Source organism: Apium graveolens, chromosome 9 (assembly GCF_009905375.1).
Source record: "Apium graveolens cultivar Ventura chromosome 9, ASM990537v1, whole genome shotgun sequence".
NCBI lineage: Eukaryota > Viridiplantae > Streptophyta > Magnoliopsida > Apiales > Apiaceae > Apium > Apium graveolens.
Genome location: NC_133655.1, coordinates 266,041,236 through 266,056,142, shown reverse-complemented (window position 1 = coordinate 266,056,142; position 14,907 = coordinate 266,041,236). Strand labels below are relative to the sequence as shown.

The following is a 14,907-nucleotide window of genomic DNA, read 5'->3' as shown; positions in this document are numbered from 1 at the left end:
CTTCAAGTACAGTTGTGGCAGTCCTGAGTGCACTGCAGACTACACTACAGGGCAGATTTTACCACTTTTGTTATCAATTTATCGAATCAGTTAAAAATATTAATTTTTATCAATTTATCGGCAAATTTTAAAAAAATGATCGATTTATATAGTCTTGCTTTCTGTTCTACATTAAACAGATAGATGACTCCTTTGTCAAAAAAACAGATAGATGACTCCTGGATTCAATATAGTTTTTTATTTTCTAAAAGACAAAATTTATTTTAAAAATTAAAAAAGATAATGTGAACTTCTTTGTAATTCATGGGCCGTGCAACAATTTCTGATGCATGATGATTATATAAGGATAAGGGCGAGAATAACCCATTATACAATCTTGTTTTGGTATTTGGGCGATTCTGTTTGCTGGTGAAAAAATGAGGCGTATTACCAGTTGCAAATTTTAGCTTCCCAGTTAGGAATATTAGATTTCAGAATTCACAAACATTAGCGGACAAAAAAAAGACAAAATAAATTCACAAACATTGAATTAATTATACAAGTCAAAGTTATTAAGGGCATGACAAAGGTTGTTTTTTTTCTGTCAGCCAACATAAAAGATGAACTAGATGAACTCGCTTCAACAAGTGGATCTCTGGCTAAAAGCAAGGAAATGGTTGGAACTAAAATTTTCTTATGCAGTAGTGATGGGTTAGGGAACAGCTAAATTCTAAACACCTAAAAACACCTTAGTACAAGGAGCATAGTAGTGCACAAAAGCAGGGAACACTGCAAGCTCAAGGAATAATAACAATATTAAGAAGAGATTCCTTCGAATGCCTGTTTCATATAAATTCACTGACAGGGAGCCATGCAATGATTAGCTGAAACACCAGAGCTTTAAGTTTTCAGCTCCAGTTTTACGTCAATGATTCCTATTGCGGATTTGGGTCGATAATGTTCATCTGTGTCGACCTCTTCAATTCCCTGAAAGCACATAGTAGGAAGATGCAATAACATTAGATTAAACACTAACTTGAATCCAACAAACAAATAAGTTGACATGTACTGCTACAGTGCTACTTATAATTTCTTTCGACCAGAAACATCCTGCAACGAGGGTTAGACATCGAATTGCAAGTAAACTAACAGCTATAACATCCAATTCCAGCTTCTTATATGCAACAACCTTTTGGGAGATCATAATCAAGAATATTATCAAGAAAAGAAGAGAACGTATTATCAAGGACATGGTGTTTTCAGTAAATTATCACCTTAACAACATCTTCACCCTTGATAACTCGACCAAACACATTAAGCCTCTCATTTAGATCAGGAATTGGGGCAGTTGTTATAACTAGCTCAAAACCTTCCTTGTCATGTTTTTCCTTCGAAGTACCCATCATAAACGCCGCCTCATGCTTCACGCTGGTTAGATATACAAAGATAGAGGGTTGAGGGTGGCAATGAAAAAAATTAGAATTTTACTAGCACTAGGTTTTGTAATTAAAACTACGGATACAAGGAAAACAAGAAGAACCTTGTATCCAGTTGGTTGTAATGTTCGACTCTAGATGTCCAATATTCTGCAACACCATTTCTTTTAGAACCACCTCCTTGTATTACAACATTTTTTATCACGCGATGAAATTGCATCCCTTTCAACTGTCCATTCGTACTGAAAAAAATAGCTTATTTTGTGTAAATTAATAGTAACAAGGCTGGAGTGACCCCATGAGTTAACATTTCATATCCAAACAATAAATGTACGAACGAAAAACAAGACGAGCTTCTATATTGAAAGAGGTTAACGAATTTTTTTTTTTAAAAAAAAACATCTGTTAAAAATTAATCCATCACAGATCATAGTACAAGTGTAAGTGTGTATGGATATATATATATACATATATATATATAATCAGGTAATACTCATAGATAGATGATTTTTTAAACAATGGGAACAAGGTCTGCCCTCTCCTAGGGTATGTCAGAAATTCCCAACTACAAAAAAATTGCAGAAAAAAATCCTCTGTGAAAAATGCAAATAAAAATCCATTATTTTTAACTAATTATTCAACTAAACTTCATTAAACAATGACACACTAGACATGAAAGACCATACCTTATGTTGAGACTAATGAACAAGTAAATGTTCAAATGTAGAATTTAAAGTCCTGCCAAATATTAGGCACACTGAAGATCTAAGATTTACAGCTTCGAAAAGGAGATACCAGTTAACAGGTACCCGCAATTACATCTCTGATTAAAAATGATGATTTTTTTAAAAAAAAAATATTAACATCTTATTAAATTATGGAAAGTAAATTACAGCGCGTCTAGCATGTGGATAAGGCACTGCATGTACATTTCATTTTTGGCTACATAAGAAAGGACTAAAAGGGAGGAAAGATCTGAACATACTTACCAAGCATCAATAAATTCATTAACAACGTCAGGAGCATCGTCTTTGTAGAGTTCCACGGTTATCATGCCTTTAGAAGTATTGAGGATCTGTGATTGATATTACGTTAAGATACTCCAGTGAGAAAGCTCAGACCAAATCATATGCCAGAAAAACTAGAAGCAGAGAACTGGGGAAGAGAACTTTGTATAAACAAAATAGCTTATCAGTCATGTCCAAGGACATAGCCATCTCAAAAGCAAAAAATAAATTAGTTTCAGAGGATTTAGGAAACTGCATTACGAAATACAATGAACATGCACACTATAAAAATCACTTTACAGATAAGGGTCAGTTTCGAAGGTAATAATGTATATCTAGTTACAATTAGATACTATTTAAAAATTCATACCGCATATCTGGGCATATCCGATCTCTTGGAACCATCATATGCACCTAATTTCTTCAGCACAGACAAAAGTATGAGCAGATGCTATTGAATAGATAATTATTCAGAGCATAAATTATCTAGAAGTTAAAAATATGTTTACCTTACGTACTGGTAGCCCTTCACTTGTCTGAACCCTTGACCTATGCCAATGATTATGGACATTCTTAAAAGCCATTACAACATTCAGGTTCATACAGCATAATAATATTCAAGTACAATATTGAGGACTATGGCCTGGTTGTTCTACTAACAGGCATCCTATTTAAGGTTTATCATGTGAATACCGTATGATACATTCATGAATGGGCATATTTTAATGTAAACCATCCAGTACGTTTCCATATTACAGTACTAAGTATACTACAAAGGTTACTTGGATGGTGGAATGGTTCGGTGCCGGAACGAGAACGAGGAAAGCAACATACACAAAACGTAGAACCATGCGTATTGACTCGCTGATATTACAACACATTAAACATAATAATTCTATATAACTTTTTAAAGCAATTTATAATATGAGCCCAAATATTTTACATAAATATTAGCTTTTGTAGTATTTGACAATGACAATTAGACTTACAGCATCCTCATTATTTGTTGCAAGACTAACGCGACAAGAATCTAACATATTGCTATATAACGAGAATCACATAACAGGGATCCTCAGGAATGAGCGAACTGTGGAAAACAGTAAGAATATTGACTTAAAAGTGGGGACTAATTCATAACCAGCATTGCTTGACAGCCCAACTTTGTACTTAATAGAGTCTTTCAGTGGCAAGTTTTTACTGTCTAATTGAATTGCCAACTAATGATAATAAGGTGTCCACCAGGTAATAAAATACAATGCTTACATGGTTCTAAGTTTCGACTTCCAAGGTTTTCACGATAAAATTGCTTATATTCTTCATTACTTGCAAATAGTTGTTGATCAGCATATTGTTGTAAAGTTCTTGAATAAATCTCCAAAAGGTGGGGGTGTTGATTTATGCTCTGTTGTAGATAAAAAAAATGATTTTCACTAGTTATTGGCACGTCAATCTTGTAAAATTTTATGAATTTATGCGAAGGCTATCCGACAACAGTGCCAGTTTCAAACAACAGTGTGCAAGCCAAAGATCCAAACATGTCGTCGTTATCCAATTTCATTACTATAAAATATAAAAGAAACCAGGACAAGAATTTACAAACCTTTGAATCCAATGTCTGTACGAGGCTAAGACGAGGAACACCAATAGAATGACAACAACGCCATACAAGACAATTGTACTGGAACTAATCTGGCTAGGCCCTTTCTTCTTCTTGCTTTGCTGTAGTAGAGCTTGAGGTTTAATTTTAGCCATGAAGCTTGTACAACTTCAGTTTAAAATGGTATATTTAGTCAAATAAAGCCTGCCCACAAGTCAAATCTCAAGGTCACCAATTTCCACAATCCACACTTAAGTAAATATATCAACTACTGATATACAATTTAAGAAACACAATCCTGAGTTTGTTGCTATGGTATAATAGTACATTTGTTCTATATCAATATATGCAGTTGTGCTCTAGTAAGAATAGTTCTTTTCCATGTCTATAGTGAAAACAATTTTAGCCTGATCACAATTGTTCCACACATATTCATTAATTTCTACATACGTTGTTCTCCGAATTTATTAGCAGAACACTGTAAGAAAGAGACAATGTATGTATGTTATTTACTGTTTCTTCACCAGCAGCATATTCCACTTTTTGATTATTATTACTGTCAGTTATCATTTCTAGTTCAAAAATCTAGTAACTTGAATTATGTGCACACATACTCTCTCTCTCTCTCTCTCTCTCTCTCTCTCTACCTCCCTCCCACCCTCTCTCCCTCCCTCCCTCCCACCCTCTCTCCCTCTCCCTCTCCCTCTCCCTCTGTCTCCCTCCCCCCTTCTCTCTCTCCCTCTTCCTCTTTCTCCCTCTCTCTCAATCTCTTAAACACACACACAAACAAACACTTGATACATAATACATACAACCAATCCTTCCTACTATATCTCTGTCTGCATACATAGGATAGGGGTATAGCACGTGAGTGCACAACTGATATGAAGCCTTCACTAAAAATTCAAGAAAACTAAACAGAATCCAAAAAACAGATAATCAGCATATTCTAAACAATAAAGATCAAAAATTTACTGATCAAAACACAATTAGTACATGAACAAATACTCAAAAAGAAGTTAAAATTCCAAATTATACAAACTCTTATATAAATTCGAGATCAAGAAATTGAATTTACTTACAAGTATAGATCGAACTGTTGATGTGTACTTTTGATTTGGCTTTTACGCTTTTCTCTCTAAAACTTTTGTTTGAACAAGAACATGAATTCTGAAATATGGATAATTTAACTTTTCTCTTATAAAACCTCCATACAAAAAAAACTGTGCGAGTAACTTTTTAGAAATATATTTATCACAAAAAAAACTCGAACCATTTTATAAATTGTTTAATATATTTATTTTAAAATTTATGATATTATATTAGGAGAATTTTAATTTTTTGAATTTATTTTGTTTTTCTGGTTAGTTATTTTGGTTGGCCATTTGGGTAACTAATTTTTATTACCCTTCAATGTAAAATATCAGGACATTGCTAATTCATGTTTCCTATGTTTACCACTGCTAAAGAAATTTGGCCACAATTTAAATGCATTCATGCTAGATTTACATTTAGTTATTGATTCAATTGATATAAATCAAGAACAGAACAGGTCACACTTCACAGTTAACAGTTACAGCCTTACAGACACAAAAGTTACAAGCCACAAAATCGCATAGCACCCCTAGACATAACATACTACATTTTAGAGAACATCAGAACTTAAATTATTCCTATATCAGTTGTCAAGACTTCCATGGCAAGTTTGCCGTTTCTGCAGCAGAAGCTGCAGCCTTGTAGTCCTGGGTATCATAATCTAACAACAATGCTACATGCAAGGCCATTGCTGCCTCCTGATATCAATGTCTACTATAATCCAGGAATAATGTCACGTGATGCACGGCTGCTTCCACCGCGATATGGCCATTTATGCTCGTACTTGCTGGTTGGCAAACAATTTTGATTTTATTGTAAATTATCAATTCAAGGTTTTGGTAAGATTGTGTACAAGTATTAATTACATTTGCAGTTCTTGCTACCCTTGACATTTTAAACAGATACCAATATGTGATTTTATGTTCTTGCTGCCAGATGGTTCGGACAATTAGAGCAAACATGAAGTTGATGAATGCAGAATAAGTCTAGAGAAAATGTATATGAAGTCTCTTGCAAAATTACTGAAAAAGGTTATCTTGATCTGATGATCATTAAATTATGAATTAAATTAGAGCGAAGAGAGGAATAATTCTGATTTTTTGTTATTAAATCATTTATATAATTTAAAGTACAGACCAACTTTGGAAGACCGGGAGGTGCTATTGGTTTTGCAATGCATATTCTTCAGTAAATAGAGACTGAATATAAAAAATATATAGAGGTCTTAAGACACATAATTATGTATTTATAAGGTAGCCCCAATGATTAATTGGTTTGCTCACATTCCATGGATTGAGTTTAAAGCTTGCAGCACTAGCCCTTACCACTCGTCTAATCAAGAAGATTCAATTGGATTTATCTCCTGCTCACCTCCCCTTCTGGTTGACAATTTGTGAGAAGATCTCATCAGGATTATCTGATTGTTCTTTTTCATCGTGTTCGCTTCCAAGGCTTAGAGTGCTCCTGTGCATAGCCATTAAAGTGTCGTGATCAATCTGTTTAACATTGTCATAGTCAATGCTTCCACTTGGTGCTGGAGAATGATTCACACTGGTGGAATTTGACTCCAGTTGCAGAACAAATTCAAGGTTCCATAGGACGTCTCCCATTGAGGGGCGATCCGTTCCATGATCAGCTAAACACTTTCCAGCCAATTCAGCAAATTTCTTTATACACTCGGGATTTACTTTTCCTTTGAGGTGGGGATCTATTATCTCGTCCAATGTCCCTTTTCTCAGACAATGCATAGCATAATCAGCAAGGCTTACCTGTTCCTTGGGAAGGCTAGGATTGAGAGCGGGTCTTCCGCACAAAATCTCAAAAAGAACAACCCCAAATGAATAAACATCAGATTTTTCTGTCAACTGTTGTCTTCTGAAATACTCTGGATCCAAGTAACCAAAGCTACCCTTTACAACAGTGCTAACATGGCTTTGACTCATGTTGGGACCTGTTTTAGATAACCCAAAATCAGATACTTTTGCAACCCATTTATCATCCAGAAGAATGTTGGTGGTCTTGACATCCCTATGAATAATTGTGTACTTGGCCCCAGTGTGTAGATAATGCAATCCCCTTGCTGCACCAATACAGATTTCCAGCCTTTGCTTCCAAGAAAGAGTGACTTTATTTTTATTATAAAGATGTTCCCTCAAAGTTCCTTTTCCCATGTAGTCATAAACCAGTGCCATCTCATTACCCTCTTCACAAAACCCAATCAGGGACACCAAATGCATATGCCTCAGCTTTGAAAGCATCTCAATTTCGGTCTGAAATTCATTAACCCCTTGTTCTGAAGAGGGGTTTGATCTTTTAATAGCCACCTTCATATCTCCATCAATAACACCTTTATAGACCTTCCCGAATCCACCAACACCAATAACATGAGATTCGTCAAAGTTCTTGGTTGCCTGTAAGATTTCAGCCAAGGAGAAATACCTGCAATTGGCGGCTGCATCAGATGAAATAGCTGCACTACCATGGCTCTTTCCAGAGACATTAGTAGCTGAAGTATGAGAGTGTCCGTAAAGTGGCAGCCAACTAGATATTGAATCCCCTGGCTGTCTCCTTTTCCTGTTATTGACAACAAATATTATGGCAGCCGCAATGCCAAAAGCAGCAGCACCACCTGCAGCTCCACCAATTATTGCACTTAAGTAGCTTTTCTTTGGAGCAAATTTCTTGTTATTGTGCTCCTGTTGTTTACGCATTAAATCTGATAACTCTGGGTTGGGTCCTGCCAAGTTCGAGTTTGCATCACCAAGCTTAAATATCTCCAATCCATTCAACATTGCATCATAAAACTCAGGCTTAACACCTACATTAGGATGAAGTGCCACCCAAATCTCATTATTGTCCTGTTTACCACTCACATGTACAGCAAAATCCTTTTTTATAGGCTGGTTTACTCCGCCTGCCAATGCAATGATGTCCAAGGTATCTGATGCAGTTTGGTTATTGATAAAAATCTCAAACACCCTTTGATTAACCTTTTGATATAGATAGTCACAAAAATGAAGCCTCACAAGATAGGTAAAATTAGCATCAACCTCAAAAACCCATGTCAAGTTATAATTCTTATTAATATTTGGATCCGGACCCATAGTTCTTGCAGTGCTATACACATCAAGAGGGGCTACAATATCTTCCAAACCTCCAACTCTGATTGTAGTATTGGCCTTATTAGTGACACCACTAGAGGCACCAAATATATAAGCTGTATCATCATACCAACTCCTCATTAAACCAGCTGAATCTTTTGTTGGCGGAACAAATTGTCCACCAACATTCAACCTGTACATTGTCTCCATGCTGGCTGTCGTGGCCTCCACTGTCACCTCCGAATCACCACCAGAAAATCCCACCATTCCTGTATTATCATCAAACATCTCCGGTGTTTCTATTACCTCAATTCCATTAAGAAAAGCAAAACTCCCACTATACTTATCGGAAGACTTGAAAGTTAGACTCAAGTCATTCGAATTTGAAGGTGCCAATGTATACTCTTTAATTATGTAAGCCTGTGATAAAGCCAGGGCAGTTGTGGCAGCACTAAAATTGTTCAAGAGGGTAAGTCCACCAGCTTTAACCGAGAAATAAGAGTTGGAAATATTAACATTCGGATACGAAGATGGATAGAAATGTAGCCTAAGAAAAATCCTACTGCTTCCGTTCACAGAAAATTTATATGAAGTCTCGGCATTAAAAATCCTAGCAGTCATATATGGAATTTCAGAAGGGAGTGAAGAATCTTGCATTTCGGCTTTGGATTCCACCGATTTATCCGAATTTACGAGATACTTTGAATCAGGCTCCCATTTTCTGCCATCGGCATCATTGCCACCCTTCTGATCTCCACAGCTCAGAAGAATCTTTGTTGGTCCAGGACCAGGTTGTGCATGAATGACATTGAAGATGATGCATAAATACACGAGAAAAAAAACACAACAGAAATTGGAATGCATGGCTAGTCTTGGCGTACAGGAAAACAAAGAAATCTCGGAATGTAAGACGAGATCAAAGGTTGAATGTTTTCCTGTACGCCTGAGAAACAAAGATTGAGACTTTGTTTTCGGGACAAAGGGGTTGCGCTATGCTAATCTATCTCTGGTCGGCCATAGAGAGGGAGATAGGCCAACCCAAATTGCCTGAAAACTCAACAAGGATTGTTATTTTGATGTAATTCTTTCTTCTTACTAAATATAGCTAAAAACAATAAAAATACATCTCATTTTAACTATTTCAGCGCCCTTACTCAATTTTATTGCAAAATTTTCATTTTGTTCTTTTTATTTCTATCTGTTACTTAAAACTAACAAACAGTAGAAACAAGCATGATCATAACATCTCTGGGAAAGCCGTTGAAACTGGACAATTGATAATATCATTATCCATGGTGCTGTAAGCAACTTCATTTGCTTTAAACCATTATAGGTTCTAAAGAAACAATGGAAGCGCACTTTACAGTTGACATTCAAAAGTTAAATCTTGTTGCCAAATGAAAGGTGCTCAATATTGCCATTTAGCACATCTGAAATTTCACTAGAAACAAATCATTCCGTGAAATGGTGTGTCTCTGTAAATGTACAATCTTGACACTGACTACCATATTAGTCTATGAAAAATATCACAAGTTCATTTCATCATTTTACATACCGCGGAATAAATATAGCATAATACTAGATATATGTTATGATGATAACAATCGGTTGGCCTAGATCGTTTGTCCCATGTATTTCTCAATTCCACTACTATTTGGTGTTTTCTTTATGCAAGTTCACAAGGATCGATGGTTTACTACGAGTATAAGTGAGCATGATAGCCGGCATGGAGAAGCTTTTGAAAGTATTATTGCAGTGTGAAACGATATTGTGGTTTGTTTAAAACGACCCTATACTTGTATTACTTCTATAAACGTGGCTAGAGGTAGATTAATATCCATGTGCTTCATGCGGCCGCCGTCACTAAAAACATACTCCATCGGTTGCTTGGTACCATCATTATCCTTTTTCCAACTTATTAAAAACCAAAATAATCCTATCTGTTCTAATAGTAGTCATATGCCCCCCCAAATCACTAATCTAAGCAATTAGCTGTAATTAGGACCCATTTAACAAGACGGTCCAACGAGTGCTTTCTAGCTAGTCACCATTACCAACATGTTTAAGCACCTTTAAGCTAGTACTAATCTATAACCTTGTCCTGCCAACTGGATAGATTATTTATAATGATTATCAAACACAAAATGCATGTTCAACTTTTATACATTATGAAAAAATGTTCTTTATCTGTAACTTGTACTAACGTAGGCCACTAATCGGATAGAGTATAGTAACTTAAATCCATGCATATATGCAAGTTCAGAATGTGAAATGTGCCAATGTTTTAGAATCACAATTTAGTTTATTTAATTATTTCGTTTGCAGAGATATGTATATACATATTTGAAACAGGCATGCAAATGCAAGGAATTTGGACTAAAACGTTTTAAATATAATTTAATTATTAACATATTATGGATATATTTGATTAATTTATATTGAACGGATACATGAATGTCAGAAAATTATGGTTGCAGATCCCAACATGAAGATCTTAGCGCTACTCTTTTGTTGAGAGGAACATTGACATGGTACTCCAAATTTTATTTATTATAAAAGCTTCCTGCTAGGGAACATGGACTTAACTACCAAAACGGCTTAAAATTTAGAAAAATGGAGGTACGAAGTTCTGGTCGTAAGAATAAAGAATATATATAATGCATATGCATTGAATTTGGAAAAGTATGAAGGAATAATCCAGGGTGTTTTGAGGAGAAATGAGTTGATTAAAAGAGGTGGGTTTTTTAGGTATAGTTAGGAGGTTGAGTGTCATGAAGAGCTATGATCATGGTTGCATGTGCATTAGGGTTGGGAACATGCACAAAGCAACAAGCAAACTATTAAGGTATACATGGCAGTCCCACATTTATCACCACCCCTTCCTATGGGAGGCATGCAATTGTACCCTACAATTAACATTATCCTTAAATAAAATATCACCAACAATGTTCTTATATTGCTGGTATAAAAACCCCATCTGTTGACACACTTGAAAACCATCCAATTGTCTTTCAAAAACAAAGTTTGGTGAGAGAGTTGAGAAAATTTTTGAAGTGTTTCCAAAGCAATGGGAGGCTCTCCACAACCTAGTCTTGTTTCACAGGTGGTAACTTATGCAGCAGGAATTAAAAGAAGGCACATCAAGATCAGTAAGAGGTCGAGAAGAATCGCGATGAAGAGAAAAAGCAGAATGTTTAATGGTCTAGAAGGTTCTAGGAGGCCGAGAAATGAAGTGGGAAGAAGGGTGAAAGTCTTGAAGAAGCTTGTCCCAAGCAGCAGTAACACCAAGGGCTTAGATGAGCTGTTTAGAGACACGGCCGATTACATATTGGCATTGGAAATGAGGGTAAAAGTTATGCAGATTATGGTTAAGGCTTTGTCAACTGCCTCTGATGATGATGTTGATAACAAGTGTTAATTAGATTTAAATTCCATTTAATTATATATTCATTGCCATTATTGTTTTATGATAGCAACTGATTTTGGAAGTTTTGCTATAATATGTTTTGGATCATGTACTGCACAGCCATTTTAAGATTTAATTAACATATATCATTGTGTTCAGAAGGAATGGTCTGGAGTGTTAGACTTAATTGATATCCAAACAGAGAATGAGAATTACTGGAGAGCATTTGAAATGAATTCGTTTTTGCATATGTGCTACGTGCAAAGGCAACTAATACAAAACAGTGGACGAGGAATAAAAGATTTTTTTTACCAAGTGGGATTTAAGAACAAAGATTAGAACTACATCAAGATAGGGTTCTTTTTAAAACTACCTGAAAATAGCACATGAATAGGGTAATGCAAGATAGAGGTCGATTACAATTTACAAGAGTCATCATCTACTATTCTTTTTTTATATAAATATACTGTGTCTCAATCAACTTTTTATATAGAGAACTAGAGAGAACCATCATCGCCTCATTCTATAATGGCTATACGGACACCTATACACACAGCATACGCACAATCGCTACCAGAGAGGTTGAGGGAAAGAGAGAAAACGAAGATATCAGCAACAAATTGGTGATTTAAAATTCATAATCGAAGATTTCATCATAACAAGGTTGAGAATCGTTTTTATTCAGTGAAATTTCATGTTATTAAACTTAATTCATATATTTAGGGTTATGTGATAATTTAGATTCATTTTTAATCTTTAATTAGTTTTTTCATGTTAATTTTGAGGTTGAGCAATTACAGCGGCAAGATGTTTCTTCGAATAGGTAAAGTTGTTTCTTTTTGTGTTTTATAGTATATTTTAAGGCTCAATACAAGAATCAGATTTTAGACTTGTGTAATGATTTTGATTCTAGAGTAGAAGAATATTTATGTGTTTACGGTGTTTGATTTTATAGTAGAAGCTAGTTTATATTATTCTAGTTTTTGATTCAACTAGAGAATTATATTTGTATAGTATAGTTTTATATAGCTTGAGTTATTTACACTTGAGCAAGGAGAGTCTCTGTTAGTGACCACTGATGGCTATATAGTCACACCAATTCAGATTAATTATGAGCGGATTAAGGTGGTTGATGTAATTCGAAACCTGGAAATTGTTCATAGTGTGTACTCCTTAAAGTTAAAATTATGTATGTATGCTCTATTAGCAACTTGGCGATGAGATGTGTTTCAACTGTGTCATACTTTGTAGAATGTATAATTCTTGTACAATAATGTGATGCAACAGGTGCACCCTTAAATTAGAAACAATGGTAAACTTCCGCGGTCCAAAAAATAGAAACAGAAGTTAGGTACCTAGCTAATTTGTTACATATATCAAGTTGACATTTCGAAGAGAATTCATTCATCTGTAACCTTTGTCAGTGAGAAAAACTAACCCAAAATCACATGAATTACTAAACATGCCTTCGAGCCATTATAGGCCATGCTTTCCACAAGATCACTCAAAAGACCATGTTCTGAAATTCTTTAGTAATATCCTGTATTAATTCATCAGATAAATTATGATTTTGTGGTAGATCAGATGCTCTCTAGCTGATCCCATTATTGCCACCAGTTGTAGAAGAATCTCTATAGGAAACTTCTTTAAAATTATTGCTCCTAGTTGACATGGGTTCGTTTGTAGTAAGTACTCTATTGACCTGAGCTGCTAATAACATAGTGTAAGTCATATGTCATAGACCTATTTGTATATTCGAGGATTCAACTCAACTCAAATAAGAATGTAATAAGTAAATAGTGGATCTACCGTCAGAGAGATCTCGCAAAGTAATATCTGTCAAAGGATTCAGAGACAATGTTCATCTACAGACTTGAGGAGTTAATTCACTGGAAGAAGTTCAAGAAGTTGATCATGCCTCAGTGATATAAATCAAGATCGTGGATTTAATCAAGTGACAGAGATCTCGTCAGGGTATCAATAAATTACAAGGATTTAATCTGAAGAAAATCAAAGTGTCAAAGTCAAGACATGAAGAAACGTCACGGAAGTTAGTCACTCATGAACCAGACAGTACATCGAGTGTCAGCGTTGAAGTGGTGGAATTGATTCATAATTTTCAGTGATTTTCAGAAGATTTGCAGAAGAATGGTTGCTGCTCAAGACTAGAATTAATTCTCTATTAATTAATTAAGTCATCTAATTTAATTAAGAAAATAAATTATATCTGCGAAGAATAATTTATTTATTAATTGAATTAATTGATTAATTAATTCTGAATTAATTCTAGGAATTTTAGGAATTTTCAGAAGTTTAATTGGATTAAATTCAAGCATTAAATCAGCAAGACAATTGAAAATGAACTAGCATGACAATCAGGATTGTCATACCGATTGTCATGCTAGGCCATTGTCAATTGTCTCACCGAAAGTTACTCTAGGAGGATGATTGTCTTGCTAGTTCATTCTGATTGTCATGCTAGTTCATTCAGATTGTCTTGCTAGTTCATTCAATTGTCTCACCGAAAGTCTTGCCAGCTATAGGATTGTCATGCCAAGTCAATTCTATTCGTTTGTTGATTTAAATAGAAGCAGAGAAGCAGCATATCATTTTAATCATCCACACAAGTCAAGAACAAAAGAGCAGCCGCCTTGAAATATAAAATCATCTTCTCTGCAGAAATTCAAGATCAATTTCTAGTTTGTTAATGTTAAATCCAAACCACTAGAATTATTTATCTTGTTCTTGTGTAACAATCTAGCGGATCAAAATCCCTAGAACTTAATCTCAAATCGCATTTAGCATTTGATTCTAATTATTGCAAAAATAGAAAAAGTTCATGTCGAATTTATTCTAGATTTGTAATAATTGATTTGAGATTAATACCTTGTAATCGATACAGTTGTTGTAACACATTTCAAGTTTAATAATATTTTTATTTAACTTGAATTTTGTTTCACATTTTTTATTCCGCATTTTATTCGATTATTTGGTACTGTTTGTATTCAACCCCCCTTCTACAAACACATTGGGACCCAACAATTGGTATCAGAGCCTTCTGATTAACGAACAAATCAAGATCCTAGACTTTTGTGATTTTTCAACTCCTTGAATTTTTATTTATTCAAAAATTCATAATGACTTCACATAAAGTTGGAACCGTTAAAATTCCACAATTTGATAAAGAGAATTATATCATGTGGAAGAAGAAGATGCTATTATTCTTACAAGTTGCCAATCCCAAATATTCAAACTTGTTAAAGAAGGGTATAAAAACTCCGATGGT

At 34.8% G+C, this 14,907-nt stretch overlaps 2 protein-coding genes across 3 annotated transcripts; both read right to left on the bottom strand.

The window, feature by feature from the left end:
• Positions 1-504: 504 nt before the first annotated feature.
• On the bottom strand, positions 505-5,245 carry LOC141686858 (peptidyl-prolyl cis-trans isomerase CYP21-4-like). 2 transcript variants are annotated; one of them, XM_074491951.1, is made up of 8 exons: positions 5,102-5,245; positions 4,023-4,223; positions 2,932-2,971; positions 2,793-2,843; positions 2,405-2,490; positions 1,520-1,657; positions 1,254-1,407; positions 505-966 (listed from the first exon to the last, which is right to left on the bottom strand). In XM_074491951.1, exons 2-8 carry the CDS (start codon positions 4,172-4,174, stop codon positions 880-882), a joined length of 708 nt encoding a protein of 235 aa, XP_074348052.1. In that variant the 5' UTR covers positions 4,175-4,223; positions 5,102-5,245; the 3' UTR covers positions 505-879. The 2 variants fall into 2 exon arrangements, with proteins under 2 accessions (XP_074348052.1, XP_074348053.1); XM_074491952.1 differs by having other exon boundaries at positions 4,023-4,187; positions 5,102-5,227.
• Positions 5,246-6,195: 950 nt separating this feature from the next.
• LOC141687493 (receptor-like protein kinase ANXUR1) lies at positions 6,196-9,022 on the bottom strand. The gene has a single exon (XM_074492790.1). It carries the CDS (start codon positions 8,870-8,872, stop codon positions 6,482-6,484), a length of 2,391 nt encoding a protein of 796 aa, XP_074348891.1. The 5' UTR covers positions 8,873-9,022; the 3' UTR covers positions 6,196-6,481.
• Between the last annotated feature and the right edge of the window lie 5,885 nt (positions 9,023-14,907).